The sequence below is a fragment of the Sprattus sprattus genome (assembly GCF_963457725.1).
Source record: "Sprattus sprattus genome assembly, chromosome: 1".
Lineage (NCBI taxonomy): Eukaryota > Metazoa > Chordata > Actinopteri > Clupeiformes > Clupeidae > Sprattus > Sprattus sprattus.
Window position 1 is genome coordinate 62,148,161 of NC_137920.1, and position 19,704 is coordinate 62,167,864.

The 19,704-nt window shown below is 39.2% G+C and overlaps 1 protein-coding gene across 1 annotated transcript; it reads left to right on the forward strand.

The window, feature by feature from the left end:
* Nucleotides 1-979: 979 nt before the first annotated feature.
* LOC308370855 (protocadherin gamma-C3-like) lies at nt 980-15,814 on the forward strand (the record flags this gene model as incomplete). The annotated part of the gene is made up of 2 exons (XM_080845579.1): nt 980-2,047; nt 15,485-15,814. 2 exons carry the CDS (start codon nt 980-982, stop codon nt 15,812-15,814), a joined length of 1,398 nt encoding a protein of 465 aa, XP_080701705.1.
* Nucleotides 15,815-19,704: the final 3,890 nt, after the last annotated feature.

Genomic DNA, 19,704 nt, shown 5'->3' on the forward strand with positions numbered 1-19,704 from the left:
CCTTGGTCAATGGGATACCTCCTTTTGGCGGGGGTGTGGCAAGCTTATCCAGCTAAACTTAGGTTAGCCTGCCCTGGAGCAGGTTAGTGCTAATTGATATGTTACTATGGTGATTTATCGAAAGTTGCTTCGCCGTTGCTTCGGCGTTTTTTTTTATTATTTTAGCCTGGAAACTAGTTAGCTAAAACGCTTAGCGAGCTATACGCCGAATAGGGCCCTGGTACAACAGTGATCAGATAAAATACAGGTACTCTCTGTGAGTGAAACTACTCAAACACAAGGACGTACTTGACGAAATTATTATATTTCAGGCACTGGAATCAGTCTCCTTCCTCATTTTGAGTGGGGTGTTGGAGACTGAACAGTGCTTTGGCTTAATACATGTTATCTGAAAGAGGTAAATGGTAAATATTTATTATGATATTGTATGTATTACTTGTACCTGAGATAAAATCAACACCGGTTCAGTGTTTTTCCATAAATTCTTATGGTTTTCCAGCAGGGTCCAGCAGGCCCACAAACACGTGTGATACAAATTTGAACAACATAGGAGGGTTAAGGTTCTCATTTCATCTCAACAAATGTCATTGTAAATGCAGCTGATCTGTGATGTACTGATGAATGGTTTTGCCAGTTTTTTCGTAAATGAGGAATGCTTGGCAATCTTCCTTCCAACAATTCAAAACCTTATTTCAAACACACTATGATTCTGTTTTATACGCATTATTATATTCCACGTGGTGTCGCTGTCTACTTGCAGTTCACCTACTCTGATCTCCTCCTACCATGGGAAGCCCCAGCATAGACATAGAATACGTGTCTATGAGCCCCAGCCCCAACCACCGTGCTTCTTTTACCATGACGTGTTTCGCAGGAATGTGATATAGTTGTCCTGTTTGCGCAAAACCTCTTTGAACTTATTACTGTGTAAATATAACATTTTCTACACAGCTGGTTTTGTGTACACGACTGCAAAACAATGGAAGTATTCAAGACAAGAGAACGTTTTTGCATTGCAAGTCTGTTTTGGATAGCTCTTAGTTTTTGCAAAGGACTGTCGGCACAAATTACTTACTCCATAGCTGAGGAGGTAAGCCCAGGGACCTTTGTTGGAAATTTAGCGAAGGATCTGAACTTGAAAGTGTCTGAATTGGAGGGGCGTATGCTTCAGATCGTCTCAGGCTCTGCAAAGAAACATTTTGAAGTGAATTTACTAACCGGTGCTCTCATTGTCATTAAAAATATTAACCGGGAAGAAATTTGCCCTAGAAGTCCTGTGTGCATCGAAAGCCTGGAGGCAGTTGTTAATAACCCTTTAAAAATGTACAGTGTGGAGGTGAAAATACTTGACATCAATGACAATGCACCCCTGTTTCCTGGGAGATCTCAAACCATTAAAATAGCGGAGTCTAGCTGGCTAGGCGCTAAATTCCCGTTGCTCAGCGCTGATGATCCAGATGTTGGCAGCAACACTGTTCATTCCTATAAACTGTCACCTAATGCATTTTTCAATTTAGCAGTACAAACGGAGGCCGACCAAGGCCCGTCTGCGGAGTTAGTGTTGCAAAAAGCGCTAGATCGGGAAAAACAAGCTGCAATAAATCTCATATTGACTGCTGTCGATGGCGGAAACCCGCCCAGATCTGGGACTACGGAACTGACCATTGATGTCTTAGATGCCAATGACAACGCACCCGAGTTCTCTCAATCTATCTATAAGGTTCAGGTTTCTGAACACACACCTAGTGGTACACCTATTCTTACAGTTACTGCGTTTGATGCTGACGAAGGTGTAAATGGTGAACTCATTTACACATTTAAACAGGGCCGGGGGGGAATACTTGAGAAATTTGCAATACATGAAAGTACTGGTGTAATCTCAACACTTGGGAATCTGGACTATGAGGAGACAAGTGCGTATGAGTTGCTAGTGGAGGCCCAGGATCGTGGCCACACACCAATCGCAAACAACTGTAAAGTTTTGGTGGAGATCCTCGATGTGAATGACAACGCACCCGCTTTCAATCTCTCCTCTCTTTTGGAGAGTGTACTGAAAATCGTCCTGCAGGCACTGCAATCGCCCTGATCACAGTTCAAGATCGGGATGGAGGACAAAACGGACACGTACACTTTTCCAGGTTCCGTTCTAATAGCGACGATAACCCACAATAACCCCAGGAAGTACAACGAAACGAGGAAGTAAAATAAGTTTGTTGTATCAACTGAAAGTTTTTTTTTAACAAACAGCCCTGTAAATCGACTGTTTTATAAAAAAAAAATTTTTATGGAACGAGTTTTTGTTGCATTTGTCGTTAGCCTGACGATGTCATACTCATAATTCTAGTCAGAATATGAGTCTGAGACCGAACCATTGGGCTGTGATTATGGGGCGTGTTTCAACGAACCAGGAAAGAAAATTCCTCTTTGCTGAATTGGATACCTAGAACCAATCAGAGCAACGTAGTATTATTACCATCTGGTAGATTAAACTTTTACCTGATCCCGTAGAAAGGACGGCAAAAACATCGTTTCAATCGACAAATGCCTTGATCGCGTTTCTCTGTTCCTCTTTCAAAATGAATGCGCTATCAATATCTGTTGAGATATGCCTGCTCACGTTACTTAATTAGCACTCAAGGCTAGAAGCTACCATTTGTTTCAATGTTTTTTTTGTCTACGCGTTAGCATAACCGATCAATAATGGTCTAGAGTGCTTCAGTTAAGACCTACAAACTTTGGCAACACTCGTTTTGCGTATACACAACTAACCGAGTCAATGTAGACATAAAAAAAGTCGTGTAGATAGCTTAAATCATATAAAATATGTCCCACTAAGCTCCCGAGACGGCGCCATCTTTGTCCGATGGCTATTCTATCCATAGACATATAGAATTACTAGATACATTATCCGCGTTGCCGGCCAACGGAGTCGAACGTCCGCAGAGGTCGGCCATCTTACCCCGGGTAGATCGCTCACCGTAACATTGTGGTGGTAGTGAAAAATGTACTTTTTAAATAACCATAGCTTGCTCAATTTTCAACCGATTTTTAAACGGGTTGGTTTGTTATAAACGTCAGAGATGTAGCTATGACACTATATAAATATAAATACTTACAGTGCATGAAATGCCCCGTATTGTTATTCCTTCGTTTCTTATACTTATTATTCTTTGTACAGACTTCTGTGCTTAATTCAGCTCGAACACCTTAACGTAGAAACTTCATTCAAAATGTGTTGTGTAGGTCTTGTAAAGGACACTAGGATTATGTATCTCATATTTTTAAACGTTATACTTTTTAAAACATTAAAGAAAAACTAATAAAATGTTTCCCATTGACTTACATTGGGCCATCATGACGTCATAATATGTCTTTAAACTGGCTTGCAACTGTGCTTCACTGACAATAATGATATAAAGTAGGTACAATATTTCCCTATACAAATATACATCAAGAAATGATGCATGTTGAAATCCCCACCCTGTACAGAGATGTATTTATGACACTGCATACTTATGAATAATTATAATTATAACCATGGGTTTTCATATGAAAATAACATTAAACAGAACAGATAGGTGTAATAAATACACACATGCACAAGGTGTTTTTATTACCTGAATACAGTAAAAGACAGTTAACAAAACACAAAAACTCAGGAAAACCATGACAATGTACAAGCACCGCCTCGCCATCGAAAGAGGCAGACACAGGCAGACCTGGCTGACCGGAGAGGTTGTGGGTACTGTACTTTTACAGTAAATTACTGGCTACTAGTTGCATTGCTTTCACAGTAATTTCACAGTTATTTATTTTAAATATTTCACAGTAAAGTACTGTACATGTTTCACAGTAATTACATGTAAACATTTCACAGCAAAATGCAATGCAACTACAGCGGTATATTGTAACTTCACAGTTGTCATGCCATTGGATTACTGTGATATAGCGGTATGTAGCTGTGGAATTACATCGTCTTGCTGTATATAAATTACAGTATTTGTCTGTTTTGTTATGCTTTTTACTGTAAAGGTAATGCAACTAGTAGCCAGAAATGCACTGTACATTTACAATTTAAATAACTCTGCAAAATACTGCAAATTTGACTTGTAAACTGTGATTTATAAAAATGCACACGACAAATTCACATTTACAAAGACCACTCAAAGTCCACGCCTCTCCTTCGAGCCTTGTTCTGAGTAAATGCCCAAGATGCACCTGTAAACAATAAGCAAAGACAACTTTCAGTTTTACAGATTTTATATTGCATTGTTTTTAAAGGCACATGCAGTGGTGCCCCTTCCCCTTTAACCAAATCGTACACCAAATAAATTAGTATTGAAAGCAAAGCCAGATTGATATAAGAAATTGGCTTCCATCGTAGGGCAAAGACCTTAAAATACAGTTCATAAATATATTTTAAGAAAATATCATCCTTAAATATAAATATCAACTATAGCAACTTTGTAGTGATTCATGAATATAAGCTTAATTTGATCAAAATGTAATTTGCTAGTTTGATGAAACATTCAATGACGGATCAAAGTACAATAGTAAAAAGAGAAACACTTATTTTCCCCATCAGATGAAATCGTTTTTTGCCCCTTTGGCAAGGTGTTCTTTTTACCTCAACAGCCTGCTCCACTCTTGTTAACTGCCTTTGAAAAAGAATGGAGAGCAATTACTGACAGATACTGAGAGATAGTAGTCTAGCAAATACTCATGCATATCCTTCCTATTGACATGTAAAGACCACCAAATGAAAACACATAGTTTGCACCTTCCTAAGATATAAAATACTGTATTGTCTGTGATGCGAGCTTTTTGGAGAAACACAGCTTTGAAATTACTTAGTTGCTGCAGCTGGAGGCTAACATTAGCTCACTTTTGCGCATATTTGCACTAATAACTGCGTATTCTCGACCAAATAACTGGCACGCTATGCTTCTTAAAGACATCAGGGGACCATTACGAAAACACGTAATTTGAGCTTTCCAAAGATATGAGGCAAAGCTTCGCGGGGGGAAACGCCTTTAAAATGACTTAGCTGGTTACTGCAGCTGGTGGCCAACGTTAGCTAACTTTAACTTTCACGCTAATTCGCGTATTCTTCATCGAATAACTCGCACACTTGATCCAAAACATCGTTCATTTACTAACCCAGACAACAAACAATATTATAAAGTTGTGACAAGCTGTCTGTCAAACTTACCTTCGAGCTCTTCTATCATCCTCCGTGGATCCAAGTTCAACTGTCTCTTCTTCAGCCCACAATGCAGCGCAGTTGTTCAAATTTACAGTAATGTATTGGGTTATCTCAAAGGAGGATTTGAATAGAGTATATTACTGTGGAATAACAAAATGCTGTGAAATCACTGTATCATTTTTTTCACAGTAACTTACTGTGTCTATTGATTTCACAGTAAATTCTACATTACAACATGATATTGTGATTATTACAGTTAAAGTATGTAAAGTTATAATACGATACTTATTGTGAAATAGATAGGTAGGCTACTTTATTTATATCTGTATGGACAAATTCTTGTGTCCACACAAATAGCTGGAAAGCTACAAACAGTCCTGAAAATCGTTCATGTTAAGTTGGATATTGTAGCGATCTCAGTCACTACGACTTTACTTCAATGTTCTTCAATGACTTGGTCGATGCAATATTACCGTTATTCGCTAACAAATATCAACAGCAACGAAATCAGGAACGTCTATTTTTTTCAGTTGACAAGATCATCCGCATAAAACGTGTTGTAATCATATTCATAATTATGATTAAACTCGTTCGTACCTTTGTTAAATTACATGGAAAATCCTATTGGTTTATTAAGGTTTACTATGGGCAGGGGCGAAGTTTGCCACCCGGAAGTAAGATATTTGTTATTGTGACATCATGCTGAATTGTCGTATATTGTACATACTTAGAATAATTATTCTATTGTTTAGAACATTAAATGATTATTCATACGTATATAGTGTCATAGCTACATCTCTGACGTTTATAACAAACCAACCCGTTTAAAAATCGGTTGAAAATTGAGCAAGCTATGGTTATTTAAAAAGTACATTTTTCACTACCACCACAATGTTACGGTGAGCGATCTGCCCGGGGTAAGATGGCCGACCTCTGCGGACGTTCTAGACTCCGCCGTGAGTTATCTAGTAATTCTATATATCTATGATTCTATCTATATCTGTCCATCAACGTATAAAGCCCGCCCTTACAATTTTATTGGTCAGATCACTTTTCGGTGGGCTTGAATCCCTCCCAACTAGCTCGACTCCAGACTGAATCTCCCAGACCAAAAATTTTGTGGGCGGAGTTCAGGCTGGTATCCAGGCTAATTTGTCGTAATGATGGGGAAAATAGTTGGAAGCGTGTTTGAAAGCTATAGTAGCCCATTTCTCATTATAAGGTCTGAGTCTGTCTACTCGCTAGATCAGGGCTGCCCAATTTGGGGCCCGCGGGCCAAATGTGGCCCGCGCTGGATTTATTTTGGCCCGCGCTCCGGTCAGAATTATAGTTAGAACGTCATTCGTTAGACAGCATTTTAACCCATTTTTAACAGGGTCTCTGTTTCAACGTCATATTTAACTAAGACTGGTTGCAGTTCACTGCTTGGCCACAGTTTTAACATTGTTTCAGATGGGTCAAGGGGGGCGCTATTGACCTTTTGTCAATACAGATCCATATCTATGGTTATCTTGTTGCTATGCTAGCTAACTAGCTAGCTTTTACCTTAACCTTAAACGATTTAAATGGAAGAGCTCCGTTTGCATGAAATGATAGCTAGTTATCTAGCTGATGTTATAGTCTTCTCAACTTACATGTATAATGGGAAAAGGTAGAACAAGTTCATATTCATGAGTTCAAATTCACACATGTCAACACGAGTTTAGCAACTGCCAACTGTAAGTACCTTACTTATGTTTGTGTAAAGAATGTTGATTTGAAATATGAAATCAACCAGTAGTCAATGTGCAAGCTCTCTCTCTCTCTATCTGAGTTGGGGCAGTCTGTCCTTCAGTTGAGGTCAAGGCATGACGCTCTCTTGCTACAAGTTTCACCTGTTCGTGTTAGCTTAACAAATGTTTGTGGAGGTAGCCTTTGGAGTCATATTAATGGTAATGTTAATTGGGTACACATATGCAATACATTTCAATATAATGGGACCTGACCTAACATGAAACTCTGGTTTTGGCCCGCGGCCCTCCACTCCGATTAATATTTGGCCCCTGACAAGAAAGAATTTGGGCACCCCTGCGCTAGATCATTGTTTATAATAGTATTTTGTTATCTGTGCATTATATTAACTTGTTTTAGAACATTATTTCGTTTAAATAGGCCTAGTTTAAAAATAATGTATTTGCATTACAAAAGCAAAACATGATTACAAAAACATGACCATTGCATATAGTATAAATATTTGGTACTGTTTAGAAGTTACTTTATAACGGTTATAAGATACCATTGACTAGGCAGGCCTGTATAAGATTGAAAAAAAAAACTTGAATAACCAGGACTACACAAGCACAAGTTTGACATCACTTTAAATCAAATCTTCTGTAGACATGCATCCTCTCAAACTGTCTATATTTTCATTGGTGCTATTTGTATTAACAGTGTAGGCCTATATTTTCTATATTCTCCTTTTTTGGATTCAGTATAGGTCCAATGTAGTCAAATTATACCCAATTATACCTATTATGAAGTCTCTGTTGAAATTCAAGAGGAAATTATGGATTAATGGTGATTCCATGTCATCTAATTATTGACCAGCCTCAGATTGTATACCTGATGTGTCTCTGGTGGTGGTGGTTAAATACATCTTAGTGTTATTTTCTTTTTGACTATAAATACTCTTCACTAACGGTTGTATATCACCCCTATTACATCTCCAAATTGAACTAAGTAGCTTCACACTAAGACTTTGACCTTTTGGTCTTTCATAGGGCCAATTAATAGCTTTAGCAACCAGTCCAACAATTGGATGTAACACTTTCTTTTACTTTACCCTTTGAGAGAGAATACATTGCAGTGCTATCCTATTGCAATTGAGGAACTGTTTTTTTCCTTTAAACTTTTTATGTTCAGTGTTCTTGAAAGGTGCAACATTAAGTACTTTAGGTTCCCCTCCGCCATACAGTTTCCCATCTAACTGAATTTCATCACTCCACACCTCTCTCCTCTCTCCCTCTCGCCTATGTTTAAAGTATTGTGGAGCACTCACAGTGACGTAAATCACAATTACTTCACACATTTTATTTAACAAACTGTCAAACATACTGTATTTCATGGAGTCCTTGCTGCCATGTACCCTAACAAGGTTCCCAGGGCCTCTAAAGGGAAAACAGTCCTCACAGAATAACAGACCCTCCACCATACTCAGCAGTGGGGATCGGGTTCTTTTCAGTATATTAATCCTTCTTCATACACCACAGCCACCTTCAGTGTTTGATGCCAAAAAACTAAATTTTCGTTTCAGCACACCATGGAACACAGTTCCATTTGAAGTCCCAGTGTATTTAGCAAACTCCAGGTCCTCATGTTTGTGGTTAAACAACAGGAACAGCGTTTTTCTGACATTCCTTTCAAATAATCTGTTGGCATGGAGGTGGCGCCTGATGGTAGTTTTTGACTCTTGGTGACTTTCTTTTTTTATAACTCTCCAACATCCTTGCTGGGTTTTATGCAGCTCTTACCATCCTCCACACTGTCCTTTGGGGCAAAAAACGTCAGTCCTCTTCCAAGCAAGATCCAGTTGTTTTTTGCTTTAATTTTAATAATTTTTTTGCCCTGACAAATATAGATATGGGCATTTTTAGGCAGTTTTTGTATAGCCATTCCCTGACTTATGAAGGTCATCACACATTTCCCTTATTAGATTTTTGTGTTCTCTTATCTTTCCCAGTTGCAGAATGATTAAGGTAATTTGGCTTCTGTGTCACCTCATATTTGTACAATACGTTTCCTAAACACTCTTAGCAAATTGAATCAAGTAAAATATAAATAAAAAAATGCTTCTGTTACATTTTGTTTACAAGAATTTCTTGAGGGTGCCAACCATTGTGTAATTTTGTTAAAAAATAATACTTTTTTGAAGAGGAATTAAAATGACTGTTTGGAATCCTAAGGTGGAATTTTTCTAATTTTATCCAGTGTGACATTAAGCAATATTCATCTGAACATATAGGTGCCACGATATGCTGCAATTGAAGGCACCAGCATTTAATTTAGCATTTTTTTTACATTTTCAAAGGTCTAAAGATTCTGTCAATTGTCGTACAGTATGTGGCATAACACACACAGTTAAATGCACTGTAGTCCACAAGACTGTGAAACCCCCAAAAGAGGAGTGCACATTTAAAGGCTTAAGGATCGTCTTTTTGATATGGGGTGTTGCATTCTGTACACCAAGTACTGAAAAACATTTTAAAAGATTGATATAGTCATTTTTATCATACCTTTAGCTGACATGGGAAACGTTTTCCAGTGACATAATGGATGAGACTTATCATGCACACTGGGCATTGCTATGAGGTTTATCTATCCATCTTTAATCACAGTTTAACTAACAAGGTTCATGTACAGGTCACTGGAATAAAAAAAGAATGTTCCACTACCACCTTTAACCTAGTACAGCTTTAAATTACATTGGGATGCTGTGCAGCTCATAGTAGATCACCAGTCTCTATAGAGAGAGAGAGAGAGTTATTTTCACAATTTTATTCTCATGGCCACCAAGGGGAGCTGCTGATCTATCGGTTCTCTGTTGAACCTCCTGTTTCTGCAGCCTGTAAGGGCTGTACCTAAAAAAGAGTAGTATCAAGTAGTAACAAGTAGTATCATCTAACGACGTTGCTTCTGATGCAGAAAGGGAAGATAGAATGAGGGATTTAATTTTTTTTTACGAAATCCTAACATTCACATTATAATACACGGAAAATACATCATTTCCTGAATTTAGGGGTTCTGTTATTTCAGATTCTGTTGTTTCATGAGGTTATGCCATTGATGAAAGTTTGGATCACATAGTGGAAAGACATACAATACACCCAGATTGGTTCTCCAAGCTAAACCTTTCAGTTATGTTCAAGTGTACATGGAAAAGTGGTCCATGGGGTCAAAAATCATCAGTAACCTGGACAGAAACAACATATGTATGTTCCCCTCTGACTCACAGCGTTTACAGAAAAGGGATAATGAGAATGACAAAGAAATTAGATAGATAGATAGACAGATAGTTAGATAGAGAGGGAGAGAGTTGTACATTTCACACAATTCCTAATTCATCTATCTATTGATGCCCGTGTCTTCTGACATCCGGAGAGGATTTGACAACATCTTTTAAAACAACAGATAAAGCCAAAGGAAACGGAGCAGGTCAAGATCAAGAAAATTGCTTTATTCTAATTAATTTACTAAAGACTTTGCACTTTTAGCAACCAATACACATTACAGTACATTACAGTTCAAATGTTGATGCAACATGTCTTTCTATTGTTGGTTTAAAGTGATGGCCCCATACAGGGATGGATTACCGAATGGGCCTACCGGGCCCCTTAGCCAGAGCCTCTGCGTGAAGTTGCTGCTATGCATCTCATCATGGTTGAACAAGGTGTATTTGGTCATTTGCTGTTGGCTTAATAATATTAATAATTAAAGCCAATGCAGCCAGCGCGGAGGGATCGTAGGCTAAGCAGGCCTTTCCTTATTACTTTCCTCGGACATTTGAATGTCAAGAGTGTCGCTAGTAAAATGTGGCATTGATCAACGGTTCATTTGTTTGGGATTTATCAGGATATGCTGTGTATCCTCTCAAAATGGCAAACCTGTCTCTGTCATGGTTTCATCATCATCATCATCATTTTCGTACATAAACTATAGAAACTATTAAAAAACCGATTCAATTTAATGAATCATTTCTTATTTTTCTTGTTGTCCAATGTCAAGTCTCTATTTGAACATGTGATGCGACAATACGATATAGCTAGTTTAGACGCAGAATTTGAACGTCAAGACCGAGAAGCTGACTGAACACAGCCAGAGGCACAGCACACCTGCCGAACAACGGCTTTCAAACATAAAATTGGTGATGCATGATTTGCTATTTCAAAGGACAGGATAAACAGCCCATTCAGCTTCCCCTGCCCCAAAATCCAACACATTGTTGGTAAAATGTATTTACGCCTAATGGTGTTTGTCCAGGCCCAGGGGCCCATGGTTTCATAATACGTCTATGGCTCCACAAGCTAAAACAAAACCAGAAAGACCATATCTTAGCTCCCGTAAGGAGCTGCTCACCACTTTGAGTCTCTATCTTCAGTGGCCTCTACCCACTACCATCTTGTCTTGTCATCAGCTATAAGCATCTTACAACCAGTAAGGACAAGTCAGTATCACAGATATTAGGCCACAGATGTGTTGAGTTCCAATGAGGAGCACAGAAGGCAAGGAGAGTCGAGGTGACAACCAGAGTGCTGTTAGCCCTCCTGTAGCGTTTGGGTCCTTTTCAATGTTTATTAAAACATGACATGGATCAATAAATCATTTCAGCCTGACCCGACTTTTGTGCCTCGGCTCATGGTTTTGTGAAGAACATTAACGCACAATGTGTGTAGTGGGATAAAGGCAAACCTGGTACAATATGTGATCAGATAAAATACAGATACCCTATGTATTGAGTGAAACTGCTTAAACACAAGGACGAAGTTGACGAAAAGTTTATATTTCAGGCACAGGAATCAGTCTCCTTCCTCATTTTGAGTGGGGTGTGGGAAGTGGTGGAGGAAGTAATGAAGTTGAGTACTTAAGTAAAAGTACAAGTACCCAGGAAAATAAAAGTAAAAGTACTACATCAACAATCATAATTAAGTAAAAGTAAAAAGTACTTACTTTAAATTTACTTTGAGTATGAAAAGTAAAAGTACTCACGCAATGGGTTGTCTCTCAATGTATAGGCTGTGCATTTTGATAAAGAAATGGCTACTGGTAATAAATGCCTCTACAGATGTCACTACTAGTAATAATTATAAGCAAAAGCATGTGTTAATTGGAAAGGTTGTTGTACTTATTGTGCCTACAATCTGTAATACTGTTCACACTCTATCTTACAATTCTGCGGATGACAAGTTATCAACCAGGGATTATTTGCAATGTTAATACCATTAAGCCAAACCAATAAAGACAACATGTTATATCTGTAAATCTTTTATTTAATTGTTAATGTGTAAAAAAGGGAAACATGGAACATGAAAAACAAATGTAATTGTAAAACTGGACAGAACATGGCACGCTACCTTGACATAGCTAACCTACCAGCTTGACCTTACAACTACGTTATAGCTTATATATAATGAAGATACAATCATGTTATTTTGATGCTACTGCTGTATGTCAACATGCATTTCCTATACAACATTATAATATCATGTCAGTAAACAAATTAAATACATATATCAATATTCAAAATTCAGGGACATTAACTTAGCATAGCAATCACTCTGCTTATCTCGATTTGCTACTTTAAAATTGAGGACGAATTATTGAAGGCTAGCAACTTCTTAATTTGAGGCAGACAGGAAACTACTTGAAACCTCCACGAGTCATTCTTGGGGCCTTTGAACTCGAACATATCTTTTAACAAGGGCCAAGGGTGGCTCATATCAGAGGGCTCAGTTCAGGCTGACTCTGGATCCATGTTGAATAGGCAGTTAGTCATGCTGTCTGTTGAATGTTCAGGTATAACAGGAAAAGCTAAACCAAAGCTAAAACTGTGTTCATAAAATGTATCGAGTAACAACACATATTGTAGAAATTTAGCGGAGTAAAAGTATAGATAATAGCTGCAAAATGTAATGGAGCAAAAGTAAAAAGTATGCACTATAATTTTTAACTAAGTAAAGTACAGATCTGTAAAAATGTACTTAAAAATACTTCATTATATTCCACCACAGGGTGTGGGACTCTGAACAGTGCTTTGGCTTGATACATGTTATCTGACAGAGGAGAATGGTAAATATTTACTATGATATGGTATATATTGCTTGTACCTGAGATAAAGTCAACATCTGTTCAGTGTATTTCCATAAATTCTTATGGTTGTCCAGCAGGCCCACAAACAAGTGTGATACAAATATGAACACCATAGGAGGGTTAACTTTCTCATTTCATCTCAACTAATGTCATTGTAAATGCAGCTGATCTGTGATGTACTGATGGATGGTTTTGACAGTTTTTTCGACAGGAACTATCCATGGTGCTGAGATAATTATACAGTCGTATGCGAAAGTTTAGGCACCCCTCTAAGGCTGCATGATAATTTACTCTGTCTTCACCAAAAAAGATCACAGTGGTCAAATATTTATTTTGTAGTTATCACTGAGTGCTAGGGTGTTTTCCAGACAAAGATATTTAGTGTAGCAGTATTTATTGGTGTGAAATTAAATCAAATGTGAAAAATAGGCTGTGCAAAAGTTTGGCCACCCTCATAATTTTGTTGATTTGAATACCTGTACCTACTCAATGCTGATAAAATGCAACATAGAATTAGTCTGGTTAGCTCATCAAGCCTTCAATTCCATAGAAAGGTGCATCCAACCATTAGAAAAGGCATTTAAGGTAGCCAATTGCAAGTTGTGCTTCTCTTTGATTCTCCTCTGAACAGTGGCAACATGGGGGCATCAAAACAGCTATCAAATGATCTGAAAACAAAGATTGTTCATCAGTTTTATTTAGGGGAAGGCTACAAAAAGTTATCCTGGAGGTTTCAGCTATCAGTTTCCACTGTGATGAATTTTATTATGAAGTGGAAGGCAACAGGCACAGTTCTTGCTAAGGCTAGAAGTGGCAGGCCAAGAAAAATAACAAAGAGCTGCAAGGTCATCTTGCTGCAGATGGTGTCACTGTGCATTGCTCAACCATTCAGCGCACATTGCACATAAAACAGCTGTATGGGAGAGTGATGCAGAAGAAGCCTTTTCCGCACACACGCCACAAACAAGCTCGCTTGAGGTTTGCCAAACTACATTTGAACAAGCCAGGCTCATTTTGGAACAAAGATAGAGATATTTGGTCACAACAAGAGGCGTTACGCATGGAGGCAAATTAATACAGCATTCCTAGAAAAACACTTGCTGCCCACAGTAAAATTAGGTGGGGGGTCCATCATGCTGTGGGACTGTGTGGCTAGTACAGGAACTGGAAATCTATTTAAAGTTGATGGTCGCATGGATTCAACTCAGTACCAGCAAATTCTTGACAATAATGTTCAAGAATCTGTAACCAAGCTGAAGTTACGGCGGAGTTGGGTGTTCTAGCAGGACAATAACACGAAACATTGCTCCAAATCCACTAAGCCATTTATGCAGAGGGACAACTACAATGTTCTAGAATGGCCATCCCAGTCCCCAGACTTGAATATAATTGAAAATACATGGGATGTCTTGAAGCAGGCTGTCCACGCTAGGCACCCATCAAACCTTACAGAGCTGGAGCTGTATTGTAAGAAAGAATGGTCCAAAATACCTTCATTCAGTATCCAAACACTCATCAGAGGCTATAAGAAGCGTCTAGAGGCTGTTATTTTGGCAAAAGGAGGCTCTAGTAATTATTATTGTGATTTTTCTGTTGGGGTGCCCAAATTTATGCACCTGTCTAATTCTGTCATTATACATTTGGCATATTCTCTGTTTATCTAATTTACCTTATTTCACTTCTAAAATATCACTGTGTCCATGTAGTATTATATATGTGAAAATGAAGTTCCTGATCCAAACGCCCAACAATTTATAAATGAAAGTAATAAAGATTATCAGGGGTGCCTAAACTTTTGCATACGACTGTATCTCCCCTGGGAAAGGTCGAAAACTGCTACCACATAAATGAGGAATGCTTGGCAATCTTCCTGAGACATGAGATCAAACTCCTTCCAACAATTCAAAACCTAATTTCAAATACACTATGATTCTGTTTTATACGCATTATTATATTCCACGTGGTGTCGCTGTCTACTTGCAGTTCACCTACCATAATCTCCTCCTACCATGTAAAAATAAAAACAGGTGCCCTCCTCGTCATTCAAAGGAAAGACCGGGAAGAAATGTGTCCAAGTAGTCCTGTGTGCATCGAAAGCCTGGAGGCAATTGTTAATAACCCTTTGAAAATGTACCGTGTGGAGGTGAAAATACTTGACATCAATGACAATGCACAAGTGTTTCCTGGGAGATCTTAAACCATTAGAATAGCGGAGTCTACCTTGGTAGGTGCTAAATTCTCGTTGCCCAGTGCTGATGATCCGGATGTTTGCAGCAACACTGTTCATTCCTATAAGCTGTCGCCTAATGCATTTTTCAAGTTAGCAGTACACACAGAGGCCTGAACACACACCTAATGTGTACACCTATTCTGACAGTTACTGCGTCTGATGCTGACGAAGGTGTAAATGGTGAACTTATTTACACATTTAAACAGGGCCGGAGGAGAATATTTGAGAAATTTGCAATAAATGAAAGTACTGGTGTAACCACAACACTTGGGAATCTAGACTATGAGGAGACAAGTGCATACGAGTTACGAGTGGAGGACCAGGATCATGGCCACACACCACTCGCATCACACTGTAAAGTTTTGGTGGAGATCCTCGATGTGAATGACAACGCACCCGATATCAAACTCTCCTCCCTTTTGGAGAGTGTGAGAGAGGATACAAAGAAAGGCACTGCAATCGCCCTGATCACAGTTCAAGATCGGGATGGAGGGAAAAACGGACACGTACACTGCTCCATCCCCGGTGGCCAGTGACGTGCCGTGAGGTTCGTAGCTGGTGAGGCACAGAGACCGGAAGTGATTACGTCATTCCGAATCCGATCTGTAGTTGTTTAAAAAAAAAATAGAATGTATATATGTCTATGGTTTAAAAATTGTCATCTGACCAGAACTGAAAAAAACTTTATGTTTTATTGTCTAAAACCATTATTTTTTTTTATTATGATAAGTTATGCGGCTCAATACTCAACTAACTTGTTAACCTAACTTTAACGAGGCTATAGGCCTACAGCTAAACGTACAACCGTTATGCTAAGGCCGTGTTCACACTCTAAAAAAGCACAACCTCCAACGCCTTTTTGAGTTCAATATTCTCAACTTTTCAGAAAAGCGCCGGGTGACGTCAAGCGTCTTTTTGACAGCTGACCAATCAGGACAAGGACAGTAGGTAGTCGCGTACCTTCCCTAGTAACCTACTACCTTAGTTAAAAAAAAAAATGGCCGACCAAACTCCGTAGATCATCGTATTTAAACCTAGAAGATTTTACTTTTACTTTTTTTTGCTTAGATTTTTGGAAAGTTACCGAGAAATAGACACTGTACAATATTAAAACCACACTATTGTAACTGAAAAATACGTCTAAGAGGATTTGCGAGGTGTCTGAGCTACCTATCTAATGTAAGCATGCTTCTAGTCGTTAGCGATTAACAATTCCTCTGTGTTTTTGCAAAGCATCTGCCCCAACTTTCTTTTCCTGACATTGACATTTATCTTGTACATAATCCATCCTCATAAACCGGAGATTTCAAGCGTACAGAAACTCTTCTGAGCAGGCAAGAGTGCCAATATTGGCTAACAAGTTGTAGCCAAAGCCTTGGGCGAAGGGCTAAATAGCTTGCTAGCTATTAGCACTCTATCTTGATCAGTAGAGTGCTAAGACACAGCAACTATTCACAATTGTATCAATTGTATATCTAGGTTTTCTTTTGCGACTGTTCTCGCATCCAACAGCACAACATGTCCCGGGCATTTTGGACTGTCTGTGGGTTGTGACCGTAAACAGCTCGCTAGCTATTACTGCTAGCACTGTAGCTTGCTCAAGATAGTAGCTATAGTTTTGATAATACACAGCACTACTACAGATACTACTGTATCAACGTGCTGCATTTCACTTAACAGGTCAGTCATTCCCTAAATCTTTAGCAATTGTATATCTAGGTTGTCGCATTCAACAGCACAACATATCCCCTAGCGTTTTGAACTTTCTGTGAGTTGTGACCGTAGGTTGTGACCATGATGAGTCTGTGTCGGACACAATTATGGCGGTGCTTAAAAGACAGTGACGTCACATGATATCCATGAATTCTGAAGAGCTCAAAAGGCGCGGAAGGTGGCGCTTTTTTTTCTAAAAAATAAGTCTAGTGTGAACGCTGCCTAATTGAACTTTTACACCGTGTCACCGTGTCACCGTTAACACCGGCATTGGTCTCCCATTATTAATCATTTCACATTTCATTTTACGTAGAAGTGTAGAAGAAGACTGACTTCAGAACCAGCATATACCCGACAAGTGCCCTTTCGCTCGCCTCATTCATTGAGGCAAAGGTACAGTCTTTACTGTCTTTCGGATTTTTCAATGCGTTTTGAGCTTAAGGCAAAGGTTCTACGCATGCGCAAAAGTTTGGAGTGATTGCGCAATCCTAGGTGAGGCACTGCCTCACTTGCCCATAGACACCAATGCTTCTGCCTCACCTGACCGCAAGTCCCTGTTTTCTCTTAAACCGGAAATGCGCAAATTCAGCTATTTTGATAATAAAAATGCTCGAAATGATCGGAATCTTGGGAATCGGAATCAGGAATTACACCCATACCACAGATTAGTAGAGAAATATGAATATTTATTTTATAATATAATATATACGTGTATATATATTTTACTTTTCAAAAGTGCCGGTGGCATACCCTTCCTGTTGGAATCATCCCAAGGGAAGTACTACTCTCTTGTACTTGGAGGGCCACTGGATAGGGAAACGAATCCTGAATATAATATCACAGTCACAGCAACAGATGAGGGAACGCCTCCTCTCACAAGCACAATACGTGTAGTTGTACGTGTTTCTGATGTGAATGAATCGGTAGAATCCCTGATATTAGCCGTACAACAATATGTGCTTACATATACTGGTCCCAAGAAACGCCCCCGACTTACTGCATGTGATTACAGCATCATGGGTTTACGTTTTAAAAAGTTGGAAGGACTGATGACAGCACACGTGACAATGGGCAGATGAATCTGTTTTAGCATCAGCTGATCAGAACTTTCAGATGTTGCTGATATATTCCCTTTTACTTTAGAGAAATGTGATATTTAAAATATTGAATCGTTTTAATAGAAAGTAAGAACAGGCAGAGTTCATTAAAATATATATTTTGAAATCGTTGCGGTTGTCAGGTTTCAGGACCATGGACAGCGATACTGTCATACTAGTCGGTATTTACATTGATAATATGATAATACAGTGTTTTGAAGCAACATTTGAAAATAAGCTTCTGGTATTCTTAACGATGGCACCTTATTTTAAAAACCCTAATCTATGTTTGCTTTTCAAAGTCCTTCGCATCTGTACAGAAATACAAGATAGCAAGTATGTGATACCAAAGCTTCACTGTTGTCAAAGTGTTCAGCTGATCTGAAATGTTTAGGCGCATGTGTAGCAGGACGGGTAGAAGCTGACGTCACTGCTCTGTCTGTTTGCTTCTCCCCGCCTGTCTCATTGAGCCCTAATTAAGTGCCTCCCCTTAGCTCCTATATATGGGCAACTACGTGCCATCTGGGCATGCGTCGTATTCCATGGTACCTGTTGCGTAAAGCTCAGTTCACCTTTCGTCGTGTGTTTAAGCCTGTTTAAATCGTGGTTCCAGCCATTACCCCGTATCCTGTTCAGTCAAACGGATTACGTGTTCGTTGTGTGCCGCTGCAAACAGGTATGTTTGGGTCCTTGACCTGCACAAACGGTTACTCTGTTTAAGCTGGCTACTCACAGTTTATTACACTTTGTATTTAGCTAGCGGACACAGAAGCTGCTGCCTGTCATCTTGCGTCTCATACCCTTGGATGCCTGGTAGGCTACCTTGCTGCCTCTGTTTTAATATTTACTATTAACGTTGTGTGGCGGTAACGTTCTCATCTCTCCCATAGGAATTGGCCTGGGTGGGTTGCCGCTGCTGTTTTGCTTACAGTGACTGTATCGTTTGTCTCGTCTTCCTTCACGTCTCGTCCTCCTCCCACGCAGCTGCAGTTTGTTACAGCTGCTCCTGCGTGTGCTTGTGTCTGCGTGGTGGTGTTACTGTTTTCATATTTCTTTTCTGTTTATTTGTGTCCATCTTCGTGTGGGTACTTTTGTTTTGTTTCTGTTTGTTACGTCTTCAATGTTCTGTTGACTGTGCTCGAGGTACGGTAGTTCCTCCTTCCCCACCCTAGCGGTGGTAATATCTCCCGTGTGTGTGTGTGTGTGGTCTTGAGCCCCTTTTGGTGTGTTTGTGTGTGGATTCACCCCTTTACCGTATATGCATTTGGTGTGAGCAGTGCACGGTTGCTGTGTTCCCCCCCCTCCCGGAGATATATCCCTGCTGTCTAAAACTCCTGCCTGACTGGTAAGCCTCAGTCCAGTGTCTGTTTGTGTTGTGTTCATCCATCTGTTGTGTTTGTTATTCCTTGTCTTTGTGTGTTGTGTGTATTTTATACCTGTGTATTAATAAACATATATTTATTATTTATGGAAACACGTCTCTAAGCTTCCTCAGTTTCACCAACCTGTGTGCCCTAGTGTGTGTGTGCTAGATTAAATCAACTATTTCCCTGGGCGAAATCCCCAGGGTGGCGTAGTCGTGCTTGAGGTAGTCCCATCAACTCACCATATTGTTA